The sequence below is a fragment of the Epargyreus clarus genome, unplaced genomic scaffold, assembly GCF_041222505.1.
Source record: "Epargyreus clarus isolate Ecla_fem2 unplaced genomic scaffold, WU_Ecla_fem_2.2 ptg000015l, whole genome shotgun sequence".
Taxonomy (NCBI): Eukaryota; Metazoa; Arthropoda; class Insecta; order Lepidoptera; family Hesperiidae; genus Epargyreus; species Epargyreus clarus.
In genome coordinates, this window is record NW_027332223.1 from 8,852,770 (window position 1) to 8,877,569 (window position 24,800).

Here is a 24,800-nt window from a genome sequence, read left to right on the forward strand (position 1 = left end):
TTGTAACTCGGCCCTGTCCCTGAATTATATACCTACAAAGGCGCTGGGCGAGAGTTCGCGTTAGGGCTGCGCGCCTAGTTTTTTGTTATAAACATTATATTAGCCTTTACATAGCCGCTCCTTAGTAGACGGAGATTTTGTTTTAGTGGAAAATAATAGAGCAAGAACCCAGAGCCCCCAGACCTACGTCATTTTAGCAAAGCTGAAATTTTCAAGATTATTAGTACGTCTTGTTAAGAGGTATGCGTACCCATTAGCATAGGACAAATATGGAACAGTATGGAAACTAAGCCTAGTTAATAAAATAATTACTTACACTCCATTGAAGTAATAAGGTTGTCACTATATTATTTTTTATAGTATTATTTATTTCTATTTTAGCATTTACTGTGCTATTATGATCAATTAATCGAATTGCAATAACTACACAGTTTACAAATAATATAAGTAGGTAATCTCACGGCGTCGGTTAATCCCAGCAAAATATGAGTACGATAATAATAATTATTATACTTTTAAATACGGAAAACAGTTTAAAATTGATACGACTTGTGATACAACTAACTTTGATTTTTTATAGATTTTTAATTTGTTATTAATTACGGCGTAACCTTTTACGAGTTTTGGCGGAAGCATACAAATTAATAAAAAAGAAAGCAATAAGATGAATAAGCATAAAAAATAAATTAAAAAATGATAACTCCGGTTTTGATAAAGCCGAATTCAAACAGCCGTATACCACGCAATACGCTCGTGGCATTTTTGAAAAGATCTCGGAAATAAATAGCAAACAAATATCAACTTGACAACTCGGTTTGATGCGACACTCGCTTAGCTCCAACACTGCAAAAACCGCTTAGGGGCCTCGTCGGTGCGCATGTTTGTGTGCCGGGGCGGAAAGTTGAATGGAGGCCTCTAGTCTTAAAAGTTGATTTCACACCTAACACAGTTCACTATTGTATGACTCTGCATAGCCAGTGTCGAGTAGGTATATAGGTGTCTACGTTCCTATACAGGGTTCCTATATAAGGATCAAAATCTGGAAAGTAATGATAAACGACAAACTAAAAGAAAAGCCTCAATTTTAAGAAAATACATATTTTTTCATATTCATTTGGCAGTTAAGTTCCCGCCATTCATTTAAACATTTCGTGTATTAACATTTTTTTGGCTCAATGTTTCTAATCATTCGATATGGACGTTTTGTTTCCCAATAATTTATATTTTTATGTCCGACTTAGCTAAGGTTATTTTTAGGACCATTAATATAGATTTACTTGCTATGGGCGGAGTTTCGTTAAATACAGATGTAAAGTTGACAATTTGCGAGAATTACTTTTTAGAGTCAAATCCGAGTGATTGCTAAAACAAGAGATATAGAAAATCATATTTAACGTTGAAACGAAGTTGCAAACAACAAATAATAAGAATTTACTATTTATTCAGTTATCTATTTTCATTAAAAAATAAATCCTAAAAACGGCGGTAACTTATTTGCCAAACTATTACTTTCTTATACTAAGCCGTATGTCATAGTCATAACATCGAATAATTAGTTGATTAACCAACAAATTATTCAATGGTATGACTTATGTCTGTTTCTAAAGAATTATACATAAATCATTTGTTATGTATAATCCTTAAGGATTAGTATGCCAATGTATGGTTTTCCATATTTTTATACGTATTACATCGTCATTACGTATTTTTATACGTATTTTCTTCAAAACTTTCCTTTTCCTTTAATTTGTCACATAACATTACTTCCCAGAATTTGATCCTTATAAGCGACACTATCAGATAGTGGAATAATATAGAGGTGTCATTTTTTCAAAATGAACTCGTTCGATTCCCGGCTAAGGAAAAAAAATATTTTAAAAAACTAATGATGCAGTTTTAGTTTTTATCAAAATCGGTCTCGTAACTCCTTTCAGCATTTTTCGCTAATCCTTATAATTTCGGATTTGGCCCTGAAGGCCCGTTTTAAAAATTCATTCTGTAGATGTGCTCTATACCGGCTATTAGCAAAACGAATTACCTATTTTTTAACATAGTGACGGTAGCTATAATATGTTGGATTGAAATGTATGTATAGTCCGCGCCAAATTACTAGTCCGCTCTGAAGTCGTTGCGCACAACTACAAGCATATATACCGTAGCAACGTAAGCGCATACTAACGCAGCTTTGTACCCATGGGCGAAAACGTCTCACTAATGTCTACAATTTGCTATTCGACGCGATTCGTTTCTATATTCCTATATACCTGCCTCGTGTAAGATCAGCATTACATTAATGTAAATAACATTAATAATATTACATTGTAAGGAGATAGTGAAATCAAGTTGGTACCTACTGAGTGGATCCACCGGCCTTCACCGTGATCAGATAAATCGATCATCGACCTGTACACATGTCGTTATTGCAGAGTCAGAGGTTGCACGCTCCAGTAATCTGTTTGTTTCTAATTGTATTTCTAGGATGACCTTATTGATTTATTGTGATGACGTTTTAATAAGACTACGGTTTAAAACACTCTCCTATCTATCTCCATGTTGCTTGTGATTTTACCTGATCATTATGTCGTCATGCCAAGCTAAAATTCTGGCTTCGATTCCAGTCAGGAGGAGTTTCTGAATCATTGAATTAATATTAATTATCAATTTTTAGTCAAGACTTTTTAAACTTTTTTATTGATTTCTTAGGCTTAAGTTAGTGATATTACATATTAAATAATACAATATATAAAATAATAACATTATTTTTATTGCAAGGCGTATTTTATTTCAATAACTAGAAATTATAATAAATTATAAAAAATCGGAATACAGGCATCGAAAAATCTCTTTTAAATAATTCTATAAAAAATATAAAATCCAAGACACCAAAATTAAAATTAAATAACATTAGTTAAAATGCTTACGACTACATTAAAATTCTACAACATAGAACAATTTGTCGTGTATTTAAATATCGAATTATATTGTAAAATTAAATTATTAATGCGTACATAAAAATTAGAGGATTTTTTTATTAAAAACGAGCCACCATTGAATTTATAAAATAAATATAAATTATATATTATCCAAAAATAGGAACGTAATCGTATAATTATTCAATAGTACAAAAAATGCATGTAAAATGCTAGAATTCGTTTTTCGCATCAATTTGACTATTTACTGTGATATATAAAACAATGCTGTGATGGTATTTATAATTGAATGTAAGACCGATTGTTTTTCCCGGCATCAATTACAGGTACATAGACTACTCTGTAAAATAACTTTACAAGTATTTCTTACAGGCCCTAAGGTGGGACTAACAATTTCAATAGATAAATCTTAATTTGAACTATTTTTCATTACAAGCATATTTAATCGCGTATTATTTTAATACGTAAAACATATATGTAAATAGTGTAAAAACATGAATGATGCACGTATTATAAAAAAAGAATATTTTATCATCAACAATAATATGTTACAATAATATGTTAATAATATGCACTGTGTTATACACTCAGTCTTCGTAAATCTTACATATTATATTTCAATATGACACTTGTATAAATATATCTCACTATACAATCTTGTTACAACAACCTATCGACCATCTTTTATACCTTACACCCCAATTTTAATCTTAGAAAATATAATATTATTATTTTACTTAACATTAACTATACATAAGAATATTTTTGGTTAAATACATAAGTAGCATTCCAATAATTTGGCATAAGCTTTTCAATATCCTGATACTAATTCATATTATAATAATAAAAAATGTAAAAACTAATTCAAATATTAAAATATCAATAAATAGAATATTTGAACGATATAAAAAAATAATGAAACTAGTCCCTTTTTTTTAAATGCTTCATAATGCCATGGTTTTGCTCCACAAACATTCTATCATTTCTATTATTAATGGAAATGCAATTAATTTTATACAATTGTAAAAAAACACTTAATTTAAAATTTACTTTAACAAACATAATTATGTTAGCTTGTTATATGTAATTAAAACGTATATTCCATAATTCACCATTGCCCTTGTAGCTGTGCATTTTCGATTCTTACTTTATACTCATTCTTTCATTCAGTCGTACATTCTTGGGCTAAATTATAAACTCCAATGACTTTGACATTTCAAAACATCATGTGAAAAGGGCCTTGTTAGTAGAGATTGAGCCATGCACTTTTGTTTTTAGACTTTATACTAATTTTCAGCAATATTATCCACTTTCGAAATTGTTAAACATCCAGCCCCAGCCCAGCTCCAATTATTCCTAGTAGTTTATTATTAGGCTATAGGCATAAACCTCATAACTAATACCAATACTTCGACCTAAGCATCGCGCACCAGCTGAGCTCCAAGCGTAGCGTTCACCAGCGGCGCTCCAGCGGGCGCGAAGTGCGCCAGCGCGTAGTCGTGGTAGTACATCATGACGGCGAGCGGCTGGCCGAGGATGAGCGAGCTCCACACGATGAGGTTCCCCCAGCGCGCGCCCAGCCGCCGCTCCGCCAGCCGCGAGATCACCGACAGCGGCGGCTGCGCCATCATGCCCAGGAACGCCCAGATCCTGAACATCTGTAGCGGTATGCTCACCTAAAACAGATTATTACAGAGAATTTATTTTCTAGAAGGTATATAACTTATTAAGATCAAAGTTATAATTTAATAAAGCTACACTAAATAATGACAATGACAATTTAATTTTATTTATATTTTTAAAATACAACGTAAAAAACGGATTAAATAAAAAAAAATCAAGATTATTTCTCTTTAAAATCAAAGTACGAGTAATTAATTAATAAAGCTAAATTATAACAATGATAAAACAATTTTATTGAAAATTTATTTTTATGTAACATGTACAATATTATGTAAAAAAAAACATGAGAAAAAATAGTAAAAATTAAATTGAAATGCCGATGCTTGTTTTATTTTACTTACTTCAATTGTAAATGTTTTATTTGTAAATATGATTTAAAAAAATCAACTTGTAATTTAAAATTACATTATTTTTAAAATGTATTTGTAGGTGAAAAAATTATATAGATTATTACTTAATTTTTTAACTATTTACATTCTATAATTGCATTTGAAAGAAAGTCTATTAATAAATCTATTGTTCAAAATAAACAAAAAAAAACATTTTATTTATTTAAAAAAAATACGTATGGTTACTCAACTAGTATTACTCGAGCATTAATTAATCCACCAAACTCACTCACCAGGTACTCATGAAACAGCGCAGATATGCCGAATACGACGATACTGGCCGCGTGCTTGGAGTAGCCCATCTCCGTCATCGGGATGTAGAGGTGTCGCACCGCCCACGTGTGCACCGGCATGTTCCACGTGCGCCAGAACACCGCGATGTTGTTCGCGTTCCACCAGTCGTTGTAGAAGTTACGGTCCGCGAAGTGGAGCAGCTCGCCCATCAGGTTCATGAACGAGTGGAAGCTCAGGTAGAAGAAACACAACCAGATCAGGTGGTTTGGAACCTTGAATTAAAGAAGAGTTCTTTGAGTTCAATGATGTACTTTCCTGAATACGTTTAAAAAACAGGTTGCAGAATAGTATGAAGTATCTAACCTGAATTATTCGATGATGAAATAAGCTAGGCCTTAATATGAATTCTACGTTCATGATTCTTTAATCAAAATTATTTTTTCTACACTTTTTGTGAAATTATCTAAAGACTAAAAAGTTTACTAAAGGTAGCAATCAAAGATTAGTATTAATTCTGTTTTAAATTATTGTCCCTATAGCTATATTAGGCACATCTTAGATATTTAAATTATCAAAATATGACAAAAACTGTGTCACGCACAAGGATTGAACTTAGTACTAAGTGTATTCTTGAGAATTAAATAAGGTACTTGCTAATTTTTGGGAACTATTCGAAATATAGAACACACATAACTAACATAATGATTTGAATACTTACAGCTAGCTTAAGTAGTCGCTCTGTGATCCTCATTATATCCATCTGGGAGAAGGGAGCCACAGCGTTTGTCATGGACGGGATCATCCATTGTTGGAACAGCGCTAGAACCAGGTTCACACCGAACACCAGTTCCACTATCCTTTTGATCAAGAACCTTTTCCTAATCCTGCCATAATGGGGAACAAAAAATTACCAATTTTTTTAACCAAGTTTAAAACATACATATTAACATATAATATACATTACATATTAACATTATATTTATATTCCCACCAAGTTTAAGAAATAATGTATATAACATTTGACATTTAAAGTATCAAATGAGCTTGGATTCCACCTGAGAGTAAGTGGTTAATTCCGTTCTTGACACGCCACATGTATATTAACCTAAGTAGAATTTAAATCGTAATTAAGATCTCAAGGTCACAGATCTCTGAGATCTAAGTTGAAACGCCGCATGGCTCCATCTAGGTTTTTCTATTCGTTTATTTTAACCCAGTGTTAATCATGTATCTATCTCACTTCGGCGGTCCAAGGTATGAGTCCGAGACACGCATCGCAAACCCGCAGTGGACAAAATTGGTCAAGCGTGACTTACTGGGAGTTTATATAAGGCCAGTAGGACGATAATGAGATATTAAACGTAATTACACATAGTTAGTAAACTAAACTAAAATACAACGCTTATGCATTAACAATGCAAATTAAACGAATGCGCAAATTATAGAAGCTTAAGCTATGGGAAGAGCGATAACAAATTTTGCCATGAGCCATAATTTTAACAATTTTTCACATCTGATAATGTGAAGATAATATTATTTGTCTATATTATATAATAATTATTAACCATATTGGGTATATAGTTTCACCAGTAACATTAAAGCAATGGTGTCGTTTTTTTAGCTAGAACTCAATTGTCTATCTAGAATTCTAGAGAATTCTAGACAAAAGTGCAATATCTGTGACATATGATGGCTAGTACAGAATTTACTCCGCTCTCCCTAATGAGGGAAAATAAACAACGTGCAGGACTAACCGTGTGGTACGCGGGAAATTCAATTCATAACAAAGGGTCGGTGCCAACAGGAAATAAAACAAATCTCTAAGATTTAGATTGTCGGGGTACTTCACCAGGCCAGCGGTTAACGCCTCGTGTACTTTCTCGTCTTCCAAATTCTCTGATGATGGGGTAGTGCAATTAGTTTTACAATCAATGCAAAAAAAACAAATACAAATAGAAACAAAACATACAACACTATTACCATCACACATGACGTGAACCTGTCACCTATTGATTTTGATGCATTTTTGATAAACTTAAAACCCATATTGCATTATGATTATACAAAAGACACACACACACACATAATGCATTTGAGAAAAAATAAAAAAATACATGTATCTGGTTGGAGAAATAATTATAATTTATGTATAACAATATTTTTTAAGGAATTTCAAAATGTTAATGTTTTGTTTTCTCCTGATAGATTAACTCAACTATTTTATTTTTAAAAAAGTTGCCTATAAAAATAGTATATCAATTAAAAGCACCACAGCTTCAAAAGTACCAAACAATGTATGTTAGCACACAAAGCATCTATAGTTACATAATTACAATATAATACAAAATTTTATACTATATTTAATATCAACAAAATCCATATTTTATATTTTTCGATCATTAAACTACATTAATGTTACACATGGGACGCAACAGTGTTAAATAAAAATATGTAATAGAAATCGAGGCACATTTTTACAACATTTCAAAATTAAAATATTATAAATGTAATGTAAATTTTTTGAAAAGACGTATTAAGAGGAAGCAGGAATTACAAGCGTTATAATATCACATTAAATAAAATAGATATTTAATTAAAAACAGTTAACTAAAAAACTGCATAAATGCATAATTAAAACGTAAAATAAGGCACACAAACAATAAAACCAATAAAAATATGTACACATATATAGATATAAAGTGCAGCAGGATAATTTTGTGCATTGAAAATAGTTATTGACTTACGCTCTTGTTCGGCGTTCATTAGTTCATCTGTAAATATTATTTGTTTTAAAAATCTCCAAATATATGTTACATCTAAACAATATCATTTACCTACTATTTTTTTTTACAACGTAACCGCATTTACCCATTTATTCAAATTAAGTTAATAATGGTGAAAAAACAAGGATATAATAAGTTAAATAATGTATTCAATAATTCCACCTTCAAAACTACTAAAATATTAACAATATTTATTTTTAAAAGAAAATACCAACTGACAGTCACTTATGTTACCACTGATGTTGTGGTAATAAAGCGGTTTTCCATAAACCTTGAAACAATATGCATCTAGAGGAAGTCTATGTAGCAACAATTCCCATATTCTACCAACTCAATATATTTTGCCAACATCTTTTCGAAAAAAACATAGTATAGAGGAAACCTCTAAAAATAAATGGGTAAAGTAATTACAGATTTATACTTACTCCAATTCGGCGCCGATAAACTCTGTCGACGCAGCTTATTCTTGGCATACTTCCGCTTCACGCCGTTACGACACCAGTGGTTTGTTTGAGCATAGCTCCATAATTTCAAAAACAGTACCAGGTATATAATGCACACGGTAGTAATTCCCACTGTAATTATAAATGGAATATATTTGTATTGATACAATTGATACTGCTGACCCTACAATAATTATGTATAATAAAGTACCTACAAAAATTTACATTAATTTAAACAATAGAACAATTTATAAAGTAATTCTAATGTTACTTGTTTTTTAATATGACACTTCATTAAAATATATCCATCATGCATAAAGCATTTTAATATTATTTGCATATTCGTTTTTTTTACTAAATATTCTATTTCATGGAAACCAATCAGAATTAAAAACTTGCATACAGTACATTACAATGCAATACGCCTCGCATTTATTAATCTTTGAACTCTATGACTCTGCATAGTTCAAGGAAATTGCGTAATAATATTTTTCTTATAAGTAGTGTGTAAAAGCAATGTACACATGACACATCATGTTGATAATTTACATAGACAATATCCATTGTTTACTTTTTGTTTAAATATGTTGAAATATTGAGTTCATGACATTGTACCTTCATAAAATAATATTATATTCTAATACTTACTTTTTATATTCTAAGACTTCAGCAAAGAGAATATTTAAATGACCTGTAGCTCATAAAATGTCTACTTTTGCATATCAAGGTGCTAAGAAACAAAATTTAGCATTCTTTAATTAGTTTCTTTTTTATAAATGACAAAAGTTTATAAGCAATGTAGGGTAGGATACTGGTTTAGTACTTCTATTACATAATAAAGTTAAATAAAACTTAGAATACATACCAAAGCTAAAATCATCGCCTTTGAATTGCAACACAATTGCAGGCAAGCTAACAGTAAACACTATATTAAAAATATGCATTGCAATTCCCAATTTCTCAGAAATAATATCCTGTAACAAAACAGAATGAATTGTGTTAAAATCATTGAATATTAAAATGATTATAGTATCTATTGCCATTAATTAAACTTACAACTGATATTGCCTTTTCTATTAATAGGCTAACAACTGCAGGAACAATACTGACTGAAAAAAAAAAACATCAAATTAGTTACATATAATATTAACATTTTGATATTGTGAGTAATAATAATTGTAATCATATTTTTTTATTCAAATTTTCTTTTTATTACTTAACCCTATACTTGGCAGAGAATTTTATCGTAAAAAAAATATACTTTTGCTACTTCCCTGCGTTAATTGGGTTACAAGGATATTAGGAAAAATAAAATAAAAAATCTCTGAATTTCAGTTTTCAGAATATAGTATGTGTCTTAAAGTGCACACTGCCAGGTTCACAAGAAAAAAATATGTGTCTTTAAATGCACACCGCCAAGTACTCACTAAACTAAAAAATAATTGAAAAATATAAAAAATATCATACATTTTGAAAATACTAAAGATAAAAGTCTCGGAAGTTATGACATGTCAACAAGTTTTGAGATATTTTAGTTGAGTTGAGAGATTAGAAGACCTCCTCCCAAAAAAAGGCTGTTCTCACATAAAGCGACTCAAAACTTTTTGAGTGGCAATAATTTTTGTTTACCGCTGTTCCCATGAAGAAACAGCAACCAGGAATTGCAAACGAAGATGTCCAAGATCTGTGAAGACAATACTAACGATGGCCTATCATATTTGTACGCTATAAAGCGACTTGTCTGTTTAGACCTTCATCTATGTTTCCGTTAGAATGTTGTATTAAATTTAAGCATGTGATTGGACTTTATTACACTTGTTTGAAGGATGTGGTAAGAAGATATACTTTTCCGAGGCATTTCAGCTTAGTCTACAGGGCTAGTGGCGCATCTATGCCCGACCTCAAGTGGGAATTTGGTCTTATCTGGGATTGATATTGCAGATTTTCTGGAATCGTCATTATTGGAGATGTTTACATTTTTGACAGAAGACGCTATTGATTGGACAGGACTTGAGTTCAGGGACGTCTTGATGAGCCCTAGAAATCTGGAATTCATCTTTCTAAGATTTGCTGGATTCTACATCAGATTTAATTACGCAATTTAGATACCAAAGCTAGAATTTTTCGTCCTCCAGTCATCCGAAAAAAATATTGCAAGCTAAGGACTGGGAATTTAGTGGAAACGGGGAAATATTAATTTCAGTCATGAATTATAAAAAAAAAACTCTGTTTGAACTTTGTTCACGCTACCCCTACCTTGTGTGCAGAACCTTAGTATATAGTAGCAAAGTTGGCAGTGTGCATTTAAAGACACAATATTGACAAACAGTAATATTGTATGTCGTTGGCAGTGTGCATTTTAATGCACACATAACAAAAGTCATGAATTACTATATATTCAAAACATTATATCCCAAAAAAATGTCACTAAAACATTGAATAAAGCTTGCAGAAAGTAAGATTATATAAATTTCGTACATATAACTTAATTTCATTCAGATAACATAAGATACTTAGAGAGCGTTGTGCAGGCACTGACCGACGGCTCGCTATTTTGTTTACCACTGACAATGTGTGAACGAGACAGATATAGATTTCATTTTCTGACATAAAGAAACGTTTGCTAAGTCGCTTTGAGTTATTATTAATATGATTCTATGTTGCATTTTCGAAAAAAAGATATCTGATTTGAATGTGCATTTAAGTGCACAATGTCAAGTATAGGGTTAAAGTGAAAATAGAAAATTAATTTATAAAAACAAGCAAATTTCTTACACATTAACAAAATAACAGATGGATACTGATAGTTCTGATTTCCGCCATACCCAGTCAGCATTATAATCCATTCAAATGGATTCACACGGATTCCATATCTGCAATTTGAAAAATTGATAAAATTAGTCATTCAGTCATTATTCAGAAAAGGTTTTTTTTAATGGTAAGTAACAACTGTTAGGCAGAAATAGGGGTAGCGGTAGTGCCCCCAGAGTCAAACCACAAAGTGTTATACCACTTTTAAACATTTTTTTTTAAAAACACAATTATCAAGTCAAGTAAAATAACTCATTAGTTAAAGTGAAACCACTTTAGTAACAAAAATGGTGAATCTTAAAAAATATATATTCTGTTAATTAATACTAGACAGATACAAAAATGTCCTTTATTCCAGTCTTACTTCAAAAAATTCTCCAGACAAAGGCGGAGACCTCCAATGGTTAGCATAAGGAAGCCCCAATTGACGAGCCCAGTAAAATTTGCAAATTCTGAACTCCATGAGAACAGGGAATCCCGTGGTATATGGCATCTGAAACATCAAAATATACCTCTCCATAATTTTTATAATATGTACTCTATGAATTTAAAAATTATAGAAGACATTATATTATCATTGTAAAGGTGAAATTTTATTTCCCTTGTTTCTCATTGCAGTACCAAACTAATAGTAATTGATAGTAATTGATATCAAATTATGTATTGAAATATTATGGGTTCTTTTTATTGATGAATATGCAACTAATGTGCTTTAAATATCATACAGGATGCATATAATCACTTTACTGTCTTATTAAGGTCATTAACTTTGTCCACTAAATTCTGTGATAAGATAAAAGTAAGCTTATGTTTCTGATATAGACCAAATGGTCATGGTTTTCATATCAGGAACAGATAAAACACAAAAATTCCCAATAAAACATACATGTCTATACATATGTTTAAATTAAAAATTTAAATATGTTAACTTACGGTTTGTCAAACTGCAATTTTCTAGCTCTTTTCTCTTTTTCTGTAATTTCTTCAGCTCTGGTCACACTTTGAGCTCTTCTGTAGCGTAATGCTTTTTCTTCAGCCTCAGTAGTCATTTTTCTTTACAACAATCGCGTTGACAAAGCCGGTTCTATAATGATGATTCAAAAAATATATCAAAGGCTTATCAACTTATCTATCCACTGTTAAGCAATAAACAACTGCTTGCATTTGAACCATGGACTGTAACGAATGCTTCAGTATTCTTAGTATTTTAATTCACGCGAATAATAAAATAAAGGCAATTTACTATATTCGGAGAAAAAATAAGTAAATCATTATTATTTGAAGGAATGTACAATGAACAATATAAAAAATCAAGATCTTTCGTCTGAGAATTCGAAGACGAGAGTGTAGTCTGAATTATAATTAAGTTTGTTTTATAGTAATTTGTATTTTGGATGTCGCTCCCCGCCACTGACCTCACCTTACCTTGTATCAAGAAGAGTAGGTAGGAACACTGTAGTTCTTCCTTATACAGTACGTAAAGTACTAACATTCATTGGACACGAATGCCGGTAATTGTAATTTATATTATTAGAACGATGAAACACTACTGAAGAAATAAAAATACCCCACAATAAACATTTCCTTTTTATCTTTATCAAATGTACCCTAACACCATGGGGTCACGAAAGGTTGAATAATTTTATGACATTTTGACAACGAACAATTGTATTAACATTTGACATGATAACAATGAACATAAAGTGTCATACCATGACTCATGGGGTGACAGTGACAGGACTATGTTACACAGTGTATAACAAAATCCGGTTTTTAACTTTTCTAAGTTCTACGCAAACGAAACCAGAGTCACATATTAGAAGCCGACCAAAGAGACTACGTACTCAATTTTATCTGTATATGTTTTGTTATTTTTCAAAAACATGTTCTTTACATTTTTATCAAAATCGGCCTCGTAACTCCTCTCAGCATTTTTCGCTAATCGATATAGTTTTGAATTTCGCTATACATTTCATATGTGAACTAAATGAGCTATATAAAGTAAACGGCTTTAGCTACATTTCTATAATTTATTTACAGGAACTTCCCTACAATCATACTAACCGAAATCAAATGTTTAAAATTATCATAGTTACAGAAAAAAAAATATTTGTGTGTTATATTACAGGACAGTTTAATGCTCTTTGTTTTAATGTATTGCATTGTATGGAGTAATTGCCATGTGCGTTTAGTTTGTAATCGAAAAGGTAGTATGTATATGGCATAAGACGTTATCACGCTGAAATAATCGATCTTCCGAAAATCGATATAAACTGTCATTTTTACGCGTCCTTGTCTCGTCCAATGTCCAATTCTTTCCTTCCTGTGTTGATTGTTGAGTGAGAGTTATGTGTTCACGGTCGTAATGTAATTTTAAAACATAAAATCTCTTAATCGAATGAGATTGTGTAATAAAGATTCCAGGAAAAAATAGAGAAATATGAAGATTTGGACCTCAGAACACACATTCAAGTAAGTTGTGACGCAACATGGAGATGATGAAAGGAAATTTACTGGAGATAATGTTATCATGAACTGAGCTTGGAATAATGCTTATTTTAATATTGCAGCCATCCTTGGGAAACGGTTGCCCAAGCAGCATGGCGGAAGTATCCCAATCCCATGAACCCAGCTGTCATAGGGACTGATGTGGTTGAAAGGAAGGTTGTGGATGGAGTACTGATTACGCATAGACTCGTCAGTTCAAAGTGGTTCTTTCCAAGATGGGCTCAAGCAGTAAGTATCGATAAATTAAATCGTTCTTTATTTACTCACATTTGATAAACCAGTACAAACAACACTGTTAATTAGAGCATGTTAATTAAAAGTAAATGTTAAACTACTACGTCATTACACGATTAAGTGAAGTCAAGTTAATAATGACATTTAAAAGACTTCAACAAATTTATATTTCAGCTTATTGGAACTGCAAAAATTTGCTATGCAAGTGAAAAATCAGAAGTGAACCCAACTGAACGACTAATGACCCTTAAGACGACGAATTTGACATTCTGTCACTACATTGCAGTTGATGAAACTGTGAAGTATACTCCTCATCCATCAGACACGTCAAAGACTCTCCTCACACAGGAAGCGGTAGTGACCGTGCAAGTAAGTGATTATTTCCTTTTTTTTAAGACTGATGTATCAAACAAGTTTGCAATGCACCAAAATGTACGTGGTCATTTCTGCTCATAGGCGTCTGTTACCAAGTTTTATATAGAAGTGGGCATTCAATCTATAGCTGAATACAAATGCATTGCCACTTCTAAGAGGACTATTATTGCCTCATCTCAAATGTAAATCAGCCAGCATCAACACCCTTCCACCAAAAGGCAAGAAAGTACATTTTAGAAATAGGTGTGACGGTTGTATGTCTACAGTAAATTTATATTGGTTCTATCAACATTTGAATCAAGAAGGGAGAACACCAGTGTTATATGCAAAAGCTTTTATTGCTGATTGGGCGGATAGTAATGAATAGAAAATTCTGTTTTATTTCCATAGCACCTATGATACATGAGGGAGAGATTCAGAGCCGGATTAACCTTAAGGCAGAGTAGGCAACTGCCTAGGGGCCCAGGATCGACAGGGGCCCACTGCAGACTCCGTACTAACACGCAGCCAACCCGCGTTGAGCACGCATAGAGCCTGCGTATGTCTGAACCCGCCCTTAGGACGTCATCCATGCCTATATTGGGAATTGTATTCAGGAATGTGGGTAGAAGGCAAAAAAAAACATTATTTAGTCAGTCAGGGTAGGTAAAGAAAAGGGGCCCGAAAATTGTATTGCCTACAGGCCCATACAGGGTTAATCCAGCTCTGGAGAGAGTTCTGTACATTTAAAATCTATATCTCATAACTCGTTTTTTATTTAATTTTATTTAAATTAGAAATATGTTTATCAACTGAAAATGTAAATTTGTTTGCATAATATTGCAATATTGAGGGGTTTACCTCCTCTTTCTCATCAGTGTCACAGATAAGTTGCAGAAGCATGGTCAATTTGCACCTTATTTCTTGAATAACTTTAAAACTTTCTCCAGTAAAACTATAACACAAATATACATATTAGGGATCCCTACAACAATCCCTTTCATTTAATTTAATTTAAGGAATCTACCAGGGCACAAATGGCACAGTATGTGTTGGCGTCATGTCAGACAAAGTCTGGCGATGTCAAATAACGTATCGCCGACACGCGACCACTGCGTCAGTTCACCTGACGTTGCTATCGACACGTGCCGTGCGATATCGCCAGATATTTTGCCAAATTCTACCCGACATGTCGGCGACACGTGTTGCCGGGCATTTGTCCTCTAGTGAAACCATGGCTTAGGAAACTCGTAATATAACATAGTAGTATTCGTTATATTAGTCTATTGTTTCACAAGGTTGTTATTCGATTAAACAGCTGTATAAAACTATAACTACTATTATTGTATTCATCCATTTATCTTAAAAAAACAATCTCAATTTCTTCATATGTTGCAGTCCTCAGTTGGCAATGATAAACAATTGACTTTGATTGATAAGGAAATTATTGTCGCAAGTTCCAAGGTTAATGATTTGGTATATCCAAAAAGGAACACTACCTTTTTATGTTAATGATTATGTATGAGGATAATTTAATAATTACCTTTACAAATTACTGTTAAATATACAATTAACATAAATTTATGTGTTACGAATGTGTAAAAATATACATAAAATAATATTATTAATGTTTGTAAAGAAATGTAAGTTTTTTTGTAAATGTTGCACTGTGGTCCACACGGATATTCAGGGTAAAAATAACCTAAGTCCATAAAATACTTAAGTAAAGATCTCATGAAAATTCATTTAAGTATATTATTGCCAGGATGACCTTGTATGTACAGACATGCATTTTAAAGTTGAGTATTGATGTCATACCCTTGACTAGCAGCATAAGGTAAAAATGCAGTTATTTGGAAATCATTGACAAACACTTCTATTTTTTATTTATATATGTGTAAATCTATAGAATATAGTCACAAGATTATACCGATACTATGAAAGAGTAGAACATGTGATATCTTCATCGTTAACTCTATTTATATCATAAAATATATGTGCCAAAATTCAACTTTGTTGTTAATACTGTATGTGTTGGCATTCAAATAATTTTAAAAAGTCCTTGATAAAATTATGTGCTCAATACCTAGCAACATGCTCACTTGCGCTCTTAGCTAGAGAACTTAAAATATTCACTGTATGTAACAGTGAATATTATTTGTGAGTCTCAAATTTTCACATTCAATCCAAATTGACATTACAAATTATTGCCTGTTAAATAATGATATTTATATTAGCAGATAGATATTAGGCCACTTCTATTGTCACTTTTACATATTTTGTTGTCATAGTTTACATAGTATTATATTTTTAATGATAGATATTTCTGCCTTTTAACTTTTGTTTTTATTACAGGGTGTGCCGCTGAGTAACTACATGGAAGATCTTTTAACAAACAGAATATCCTTAAATGCAGGCAAAGGAAGACAAGCCATTGAGTGGGTCATAACAAAACTGGATTCAGAGATAAAGGAACTGGCTAATTCTGCTTGTAAGAGTACAGATGAGCTTCTATCACAGACTAAAAAGTCGTTAGACGATATAACTTCTACGGCAAGGAGATCCATGGATGATATTTCATCAAAAGCGAAGAAATCTTTGGATGATATTGAGAAATTCACGAAAGCTAACGCTAATCAACGAAGCTGAAAAGAGGAGTGAATTCAGTGTCAGTTGTGTCAAACAGCCTGCTTGATTGTCACTTGCACGAGACAGTATTATTCCATACTCCTGTCTGATACATTCAAAAGATGCTTATAAAACTGATTTCAGTGAACATGCATCTGAAAATATAGCTATTATTAAAATGAATTCAGTTAGTTAATGCTCCATTTTCAATCACAGGTTAAAAAGTACCTTCATAATCATAATATTATCATAATTATTGATATGGATCGGTTAGCTTAAAGTTAGCCTTATTTTAATAACAATAGTGATCAAATAGTCATTTATTTATTACTGTAGATGTGTCACTATTTGTTATTTATTTTTATACAGTTCTATAAATATTATAAGTCTTGTTAACAACTTGGTTTAGGGTGACACCTGGATATGCACTAGCGGCTAGCTTCAACATAATGAAACTGCTACTGTAACCTACCCACATTACTATGAAAGTGGTTTAATCGGAGTTGAACTAAACATCTATATAACGACAGATTAAACTCACGCAAAAACCTATATATCATGTCATAAGTGTACATCTGAGACTGTGAAGATATTTTCGCAATTAAGCTTCGACCAAGTCTATTTTATATATGATGGGCTAGAAAGAAAATTGATTGCTTATTTTATTAAATAAGCTAATGTTCCATCCTAATTCATCTCACGAGCCGCTAGTACATACGAGCGTTTGTTGTTGTAATTTATTGGTTGGAATTGAAATATAAAATACATAAAAACATACCATTAGATATAATAATTATAAAACGTCATTTAGCTTAAAGTTTTGTATCTTAGGTACTTGCCTTCTTGTAACTGCAGCCAGAAACTTAAGTTAAATTTGATTTATGTATCGTGTTTAATTTTAAAATGTATAAATAACCTTATTAATTATAAAACAACCAATACCTATGTGTGACACAGTGACTGTAATGCATTAATAAAAGACTTTTATATTCATATAATTACTTTATTCCATTATTCGCAATAAATTTTTGTTACAAGACCAAGCATTTGTTTTTAATTATCTAATGTATCTTGAAATATAAGAAGTAGACATACCCTAAATGGAAAAAAAAAATAACAAAATGTCTGTGTATATGCATAGCACTATTGTTACCAAAATATATTGGAAAATTTAGGACTAACTGCCCTAATTTTACCAATTTATTTTTATGTACGTGCTAAAGGGGTCCAAGTAAAATTATAATGTCAGTGCCGTCAGATGATGTAATAATAAATTGCAGTTTGCAACGTTAACAAAATAAATGAGACACTTAACAGCTCATACAAGTGCATATGGTACTTTAATTGCAATATTCCACGAAAACTGTCTACCTCTTTTTTTGTCTTATTACTACAATTTTTATAAGACATTTAAATAGATAATATATTTAAGTGATTACAATACCTAACATAATTATTGTATATAAAGACCAATTCTACGATAGCTGGGCACCACAGCCATTATTATCAATTTATCCCATGGGACAATAAAACGCTATCTAGTATCTATCCAATTTTTTGTCTACCAATCTCAAAATTAAACATATTGCCAAACTTAGAGCTTTGTAGGTAAAAATGGAATAGTCATTTTGACGTGACAACGTCTTAAATTAGGTTGCGGCTGGGAGTCACTTATGAAAAAGTGTAACGCCCGGTAACGTTACGATGAGTCACCGAACGAGAGAGAGGCCCGCCGAATGCCTTGCGTCTCTCTCCCACTCAACTATGATCGGTCTGCCGCGCGCGCAGCACTAGAGAATTAGGCGCATTGAATCGGCGCATGCTTGTGTCTCTGTCTTTGTCTTTCTCGAACGTTCTTGGCGTTGGAAAAACAAGAAAGCGTCACAATACAAGTTCACACGTGTGGTGAGAAAAAGACGTTGTCACGTAAAATCTTCGCCCGTAAAACCGACTTTACAGGCAACCATTTTTTTTATATATATGGGGCTTTAACGGACCTACGACATTTTAAGTCTTACCTATCCTATCCACATTCAATAAGTACACACAAAAATCTTTATTAACATTGCTAAACTACCTATAGTTTGGTTAAATGTATATTATTTTATTTAATAGAAGCACTTCTATGGCAGCCTAGAGCCTAACAGCCTAGTGGTTAAGAAACTCGGCCTCTCGATCGAGGGGTCCGAGGTTCAAATCCCAGGCATTTCGCACCTCTGATGTTTCAAAGTTGCGTGGTTTGCGTTTGCGAAGTTTCAATGTGCGTATTAGAAGTTAATTATCACCGTGACGTCTACCAATACGCACTTGCCCAGCGCGGTGGACTATGGCCTAATCCTTCTCATTCTGAGAGGAGACCCGTGCCCAACAGTGGGACAATAATTGGTTGATGATCTATAGAAGCATTTCTATTTTTCTCTCGCTCGCGCTTAAATATATTAAATAATTCTATAGATATACACAAAAGCGACATTTCGATTATATTTTTTATTGAAACCGGTTATACATACTATGGCCGCCGTAAACCAATGCCCATTTCTGTCTTTGGTAGGCAAGAACTGTACGGATGGATTAATTATTAATAATGGCGTATATCAGACAACTTTTGCATCATTGTTTAAAGGAATGAAGACAATATTGCCATTGCACCTTCGAAGGTGTTAGAACCCTTTGTGGTTCTACTCCGGCTGTACCACCGCCACACCTATTTCTACCTAATAACAGCAGTGTTAGGCGCTACTGTGTTCCGGTTTGAAAGGTGTGGTAAGAGAGACAGACTTTTTCGAGGCGTTCCATTTAGTCCTCAGGAGTAGCGGCGCTTCTGTGGACGACCTCAGGTAGGAATATCTAATCCTATCTGGGGTTAATTACAGATGTCCATGGGCGGCAGTAGCCACTTACCTCGCCATTAAATATCGCCATGCACATAAAAAAACCTTTTAATGTGCATGGCGACATTTAATGTAATTTAAGGTGAAACTAGAAGCTTAATATTAATACTAGGTACACCTTATAATATATATTGTTAAACCTTGTTAAAAGGATAACAAAAGATTTAGATTGAATTAATTGCATACTGTTTAATAAAACATGTTACCTAGATATGCTACTTAGATTACACAAAATACTTAGATGAGAGAAATACTTACACCAAATACCTATCATAATAAAGCATGTTACAGCAACTTCAAAATATTTTTGAAATTAAAACTTGAAATAAAAGGTTAGTTAATATAATAATGTTTTTGTAAACTGGCATCACCATACCTTTAAAATGATGATGCCAATTTTTAAAATTTGGCTCAACCAATCTGCAATTTGGTTCACACAGTTTAAGGCAAGACTGATAACAATTCTATCATTAAGTAACAAACCTTAAACTTTAATTAACTAACCTTAATTATGTAAAGTACAGCAGGAACAATTTTCATAAACAGCATAATGCCTACAGTTAATGCCTATATCCTAAGTTACATATTAATTTTAGCAAATATTTAAAATGACATAAAACAATGTTGTAATGCATAGCCAAAAAAATATTAAATTTAAGACTCACATATTTTATAACTACATAATAGATAATATTTTATAACTGTATTGTAACTCCCAATGCAAAAAACTTAGAAGTCCTAACATGATTGGGGTAGTGTAACATTTTGTTGGTTCGAAGATTGCATAAATTTTTACATTTGAAATAGTACCCAACAGATATTCCAAATTTCTGATGCACTTAGTTTATCTGGTAGAATCTATTCCAAAGAATACAACTAGGATAAGCTTTACAAATGATTTTATATTTATTTTATACTAGATACCAGTTCTTATTCTATAAAACTTCACTGCACTATGATCACTTTATAAAGTCTTGTGTTGCACATTTTACACACACCTTCTAAAAGTTTTTAATTCAATTGAGAATTAGTTCAAGCGAAGGTGTGGTAAGGTGAAATACTAGGTACTAGTCCCAGAGGAAGTCATATTGCCATTAGAAACACTGCTAGAGCTAGAGCGTGGAGCCGAGGCTAATTGAGTTGTCTTCAGCCTCTCCAGCTCATTAACCCATGACCGTACATGCTCCAATCTGTGCCAGGCCATTTGTAAGACCTTCTGTGAGGCATACCCAGAGCCTTCATGGGGCTGGCCAGTGGAAAATTGAGTTAAGTAATTAATTTGGTCACTCAACTTAGACTCAACCTGGCTAAGGGTTCTCAAAAACTGGGTAGTATTACTCTCAGCTTGTTTCTGGCTTGATTTTTCCTTTCCCAACTCCAACAAGGCTTGAGCTTAAACAGACAAATGGAGAGCATTAGAATAAGGTTTTGTACAATACAAGGATATCCAGGATGCAGTCTACTACAGCCTTTACAATCATTTTTCATGTGACTGTAAAGAGTAATGTTTTTAAGTATAATGTGCATGATAGAGGTGCGCAAAATATATCACTAAAGTGAAAAGAGAGAGATATATCTTTTGAACTCAGTGATATACATCACTCTTTTAGCTCAGTAGCTCACTTTAGCTCTGTAGCTCTGTAACAATATAAGCAACATTTTATATCAGTCTTTCAGAGAATCAGATCAAAATGTTTTGACAACATTTTTGATTCCTATAATTAATACAAAACTGGCAAGAAATTATATATGAATTTCACAGCCAACACTATTTGTATATCCCTGTTTTCATATTCATAGCAACGAAAAAATATTTTAATTTAGTGTTTAATATGCAATACATTTGACTCAAATCACACTCTCTCAGTCAGTTGCTCAATTGACACATCACTCACTCGCGAGCGAGTATAACACTGTTAAGTTGAAGAAGATCTTATATCTAGAATCATATGGACCTATGAACTCAACCATGTGATGCGGATATAAAAATATAATTCAAAATCATTGGAGTTGATGAGTGATTAGCTCTTTGGTGAAGATATATATCTTTTATATCACTGACTCGCAAGCTACTCAATTCTAGTGCATGTTTCATTTCTTGCCATACCCTATAGTCCAAATGGTTGGTTGGTTAGATTTTAACATATGCTATATAGCAGTTGGGCTTTTGTTTCTATAATATATGCTAGTTAATAAGTTAGATACTTGTTTTCTCTTTCATTATATACAATCACTGTCATTATGTTGCACATTCAAGTGTCATGTTATCACATGTGGTCTTAGAAGGCATTACAATAAATTTTTACTAGAAATAATAAACACTCTGTAATATGTCAATTTATTATGTATGGACACAAAGCTAACAAACATAATATTGCATTACTGTTGTTGGTACTAAAAACCTTAATTGAAAGTCTAAAAGACTGAGCAAAAAGTACCTTCAATTAATTTTAATATATTCGTATTTTAGTTTGCGGCACGATTACGATTCTTACGGCGCCAAAATTTGAATGCGGATCCTTATAGATCTCGACGAGACAAGACGAAAAGTAAGAATAAATTTTTTTGATATCTCGCTTAGTTTTCGAGATATCGATATTTAAAAATCTTTCGATTTTTAAATATCGAAAAAAAAATATTCTTTTAATGATGTATTTCGATAGATTTTTGGAAAAGAAAACGAAAACAAAGAATAATTTTTTTCGATATCTTGCTTAGTTTTCAAGATATTAATAAATACATTATTAAAAATGTTGGAATTTTATTGAAAAAAATTTTTGAAGATATATTTTATCCTTTATTATGATTATCACTATTATTATGATAATAATAATAATAATAATAAAAAATCTAACCTAACCTAACCTAACCTAAACCTAACCTAACCTAACCTAACCAATACCAACTCAAATTTCAATCACCTTTAACTTCGTTGTCCCTTGCCCGATTTCTAATTATTTTATACCATCGTACTCGTCTCAACGATACCTTTTCGCACATACTACTTCCGTTTCTCTCCGTTTTCTAAATTTTTAAATATAATTTTCTCCGTTTTTCAAAAATCAATTTTTGGTTTTTCTCATTTTCCTCCACCGTTTCTTAACAAATTCTCTTAATTTTTCTTCTACCGTATTCTGCACGTCCTCCCCTATGCGGAGATACCAGTCGCACCCGTTTCCGCCGCGCCGTTCCTCGGCAATTTCACTTTTAAAACGCAAAAAATCAAAATTTTCGAATAATTTTTGAGTGTCAATATCTCGAAAACTAAGCGAGATATCAAAAAAATTTACTCTTACTTTTCGTCTTGCCTCATCGAAATCTATACGGATCCGCATTCAAATCTTGGCGCCGTAAGAACCGTAATCCCCCCTAGTTTGCGACTTGTAATTTTATTTTTGTGCATAATTGAAGTAGTAAACGACATCGCAGCCGACCTGATTATCATTGTCATTTATAGACGTCCATCACATAATATGTAAATAAGTTAGTAGAGAAGAGTTCACTGAACTACAAACTACTACAACTACTTGTAGTTCTGTTGATGAGTTGCCTCCTCTGAGAGAAAAATGATATCGATGTTAGTCATACAACAAGTTCCACCAATTATTTTTCACTTACCAGCGCATTGAAGACAAGTAATAATATCTTTTTCTATATCATCCAAGATTTGAATTTTTTCCATTGGGCCGGCCATTGTGTCGTAGTTCTGATAATTCGCCAATACGAAGAATGCGATATGTGATGAAGGGCGACCAAAGCTGGTCGCTTTGGTTACGTCTTTTATTATTCCAAAAGTAAGTGATAATTGTGTGAAACCTATTGATTAAGAAAGTTATATCTTTGATTCCAGATGAAGACAGTGCAACAATTTCCAAATCAAATTATCGATGATAAACCGTGATAAACGACACTCCACTCGACAGTCAGTGAGTAGTGAGTGACTGGTGACAGTCGACTAGGGATGCGATCTGAGATCGATTAATCGCAGAATCGATCTTTTGGGCTAAAAAAACGATTATTTTAATCGATGTCTAGTAATGGATCGATTCAGTGAATCGCTATCGTCACCCTTATCAGCTGAAAAGATCGAAGGTCAATTTTTGGGATTCGATTCTTTGGGCATCGACTTTTTTGTGAATCGATTTATTGCACTTCGATTCAAATCGATTTTTAATAAGGAAATTAAAAAATAATCGATTTTAATAATAGTCGATAAGTCTTGTATAGTCCACGTAAAACTCCACCACCCACTCCACTCTGAATATAGAAATGAATCGCGTCGCCTACACGTCGACTACAACTGCTTACAACAACTTCAGAGCGAACTAGCAGTTTGGCACGGACTATATAACAATAATATATTATTATTTTTGTAAATATTGTTTATTGTTGGATATATCAAATAATAATAATCGCTTTCTAATAATCTATTATTAAAAAAGCAATATTCGTTTTTCAATAAACGTATATATTTTCGGTCCGCAATTTGAGGCCCACGATTTGCAATTTGAGAGCCTGACACTTTTTTGCCTTCAAACTTTCAAAGGACTGGCAAAATTTTTGTAACGGGTGGTGATGAAAAATATCATATAGTTTTACTAAGTCGAATTTGAATATACACGTTGAATTTTTCAAATAGGCGCAGATGACTACATCCGAGTGTGTAAAGATTTCTCTATTTCTTCAACTTTCGGATCTGGCTATTCATGAAAACTGTAAAAATCTGTACATCTCGGCTGATGGCCATACATTCTCTTAATGAGCTTCATCTATCGTACACATATGTGAAAAAGTTAACCTCGAACCATTTAGAGTTGCGCTCATGTTGTTAGTATTTTATATTACCTTTTTGACTGTGTTATGGTTATTGTCTTAATTTCTAATTCCATGCTTTGTACATAAATGAGAGAAT

At 32.5% G+C, this 24,800-nt stretch overlaps 3 protein-coding genes across 5 annotated transcripts; 1 reads left to right on the forward strand and 2 right to left on the reverse strand.

The window, feature by feature from the left end:
• Positions 1-4,169: 4,169 nt before the first annotated feature.
• On the reverse strand, positions 4,170-12,971 carry mdy (diacylglycerol O-acyltransferase). Of its 3 annotated transcripts, none has more exons than XM_073080577.1 (12): positions 12,699-12,971; positions 12,207-12,357; positions 11,638-11,766; positions 11,238-11,335; positions 9,519-9,571; positions 9,328-9,436; positions 8,445-8,594; positions 7,981-8,007; positions 6,991-7,132; positions 5,955-6,120; positions 5,236-5,508; positions 4,170-4,606 (listed from the first exon to the last, which is right to left on the reverse strand). In XM_073080577.1, the coding sequence occupies exons 2-12, from the start codon at positions 12,320-12,322 to the stop codon at positions 4,346-4,348; spliced, it is 1,524 nt and encodes a 507-aa protein (XP_072936678.1). In that variant the 5' UTR covers positions 12,323-12,357; positions 12,699-12,971; the 3' UTR covers positions 4,170-4,345. The 3 variants fall into 3 exon arrangements, with proteins under 3 accessions (XP_072936678.1, XP_072936679.1, XP_072936680.1); XM_073080578.1 differs by having other exon boundaries at positions 12,694-12,971; XM_073080579.1 differs by lacking the exon at positions 7,981-8,007.
• A 579-nt stretch (positions 12,972-13,550) lies between these two features.
• Positions 13,551-18,040, forward strand: slmo (PRELI domain containing slowmo). The gene is made up of 4 exons (XM_073080580.1): positions 13,551-13,745; positions 13,844-14,009; positions 14,190-14,384; positions 16,725-18,040. Exons 1-4 carry the CDS (start codon positions 13,714-13,716, stop codon positions 17,016-17,018), a joined length of 687 nt encoding a protein of 228 aa, XP_072936681.1. The 5' UTR covers positions 13,551-13,713; the 3' UTR covers positions 17,019-18,040.
• A 2,017-nt stretch (positions 18,041-20,057) lies between these two features.
• On the reverse strand, positions 20,058-23,814 carry MED11 (mediator complex subunit 11). Its single transcript, XM_073080581.1, has 2 exons — positions 23,507-23,814; positions 20,058-21,280 (listed from the first exon to the last, which is right to left on the reverse strand). The coding sequence occupies exons 1-2, from the start codon at positions 23,580-23,582 to the stop codon at positions 20,949-20,951; spliced, it is 408 nt and encodes a 135-aa protein (XP_072936682.1). The 5' UTR covers positions 23,583-23,814; the 3' UTR covers positions 20,058-20,948.
• Between the last annotated feature and the right edge of the window lie 986 nt (positions 23,815-24,800).

Bases quoted from the DNA above. Each gene is read 5' to 3' on its own strand.
- slmo (XM_073080580.1), top strand. From the start codon at position 13,714: ATGAAGATTTGGACCTCAGAACACACATTCAA. The intron at 13,746-13,843 runs GTAAGTTGTGAC...TTAATATTGCAG, and splicing joins ACCTCAGAACACACATTCAA to CCATCCTTGGGAAACGGTTG. The intron at 14,385-16,724 runs GTAAGTGATTAT...TTTTTATTACAG, and splicing joins AAGCGGTAGTGACCGTGCAA to GGTGTGCCGCTGAGTAACTA.
- mdy (XM_073080577.1), bottom strand. From the start codon at position 12,322: ATGACTACTGAGGCTGAAGAAAAAGCATTACGCTACAGAAGAGCTCAA. The intron at 11,767-12,206 runs GTAAGTTAACAT...TTGATGTTTCAG, and splicing joins AAATTGCAGTTTGACAAACC to ATGCCATATACCACGGGATT. The intron at 8,008-8,444 runs GTAAGTATAAAT...TAATATTTACAG, and splicing joins TTTATCGGCGCCGAATTGGA to ATGAACTAATGAACGCCGAA.
- MED11 (XM_073080581.1), bottom strand. From the start codon at position 23,582: ATGGCCGGCCCAATGGAAAAAATTCAAATCTTGGATGATATAGAAAAA. The intron at 21,281-23,506 runs GTAAGTGAAAAA...TGTCTGTTTAAG, and splicing joins TACTTGTCTTCAATGCGCTG to CTCAAGCCTTGTTGGAGTTG.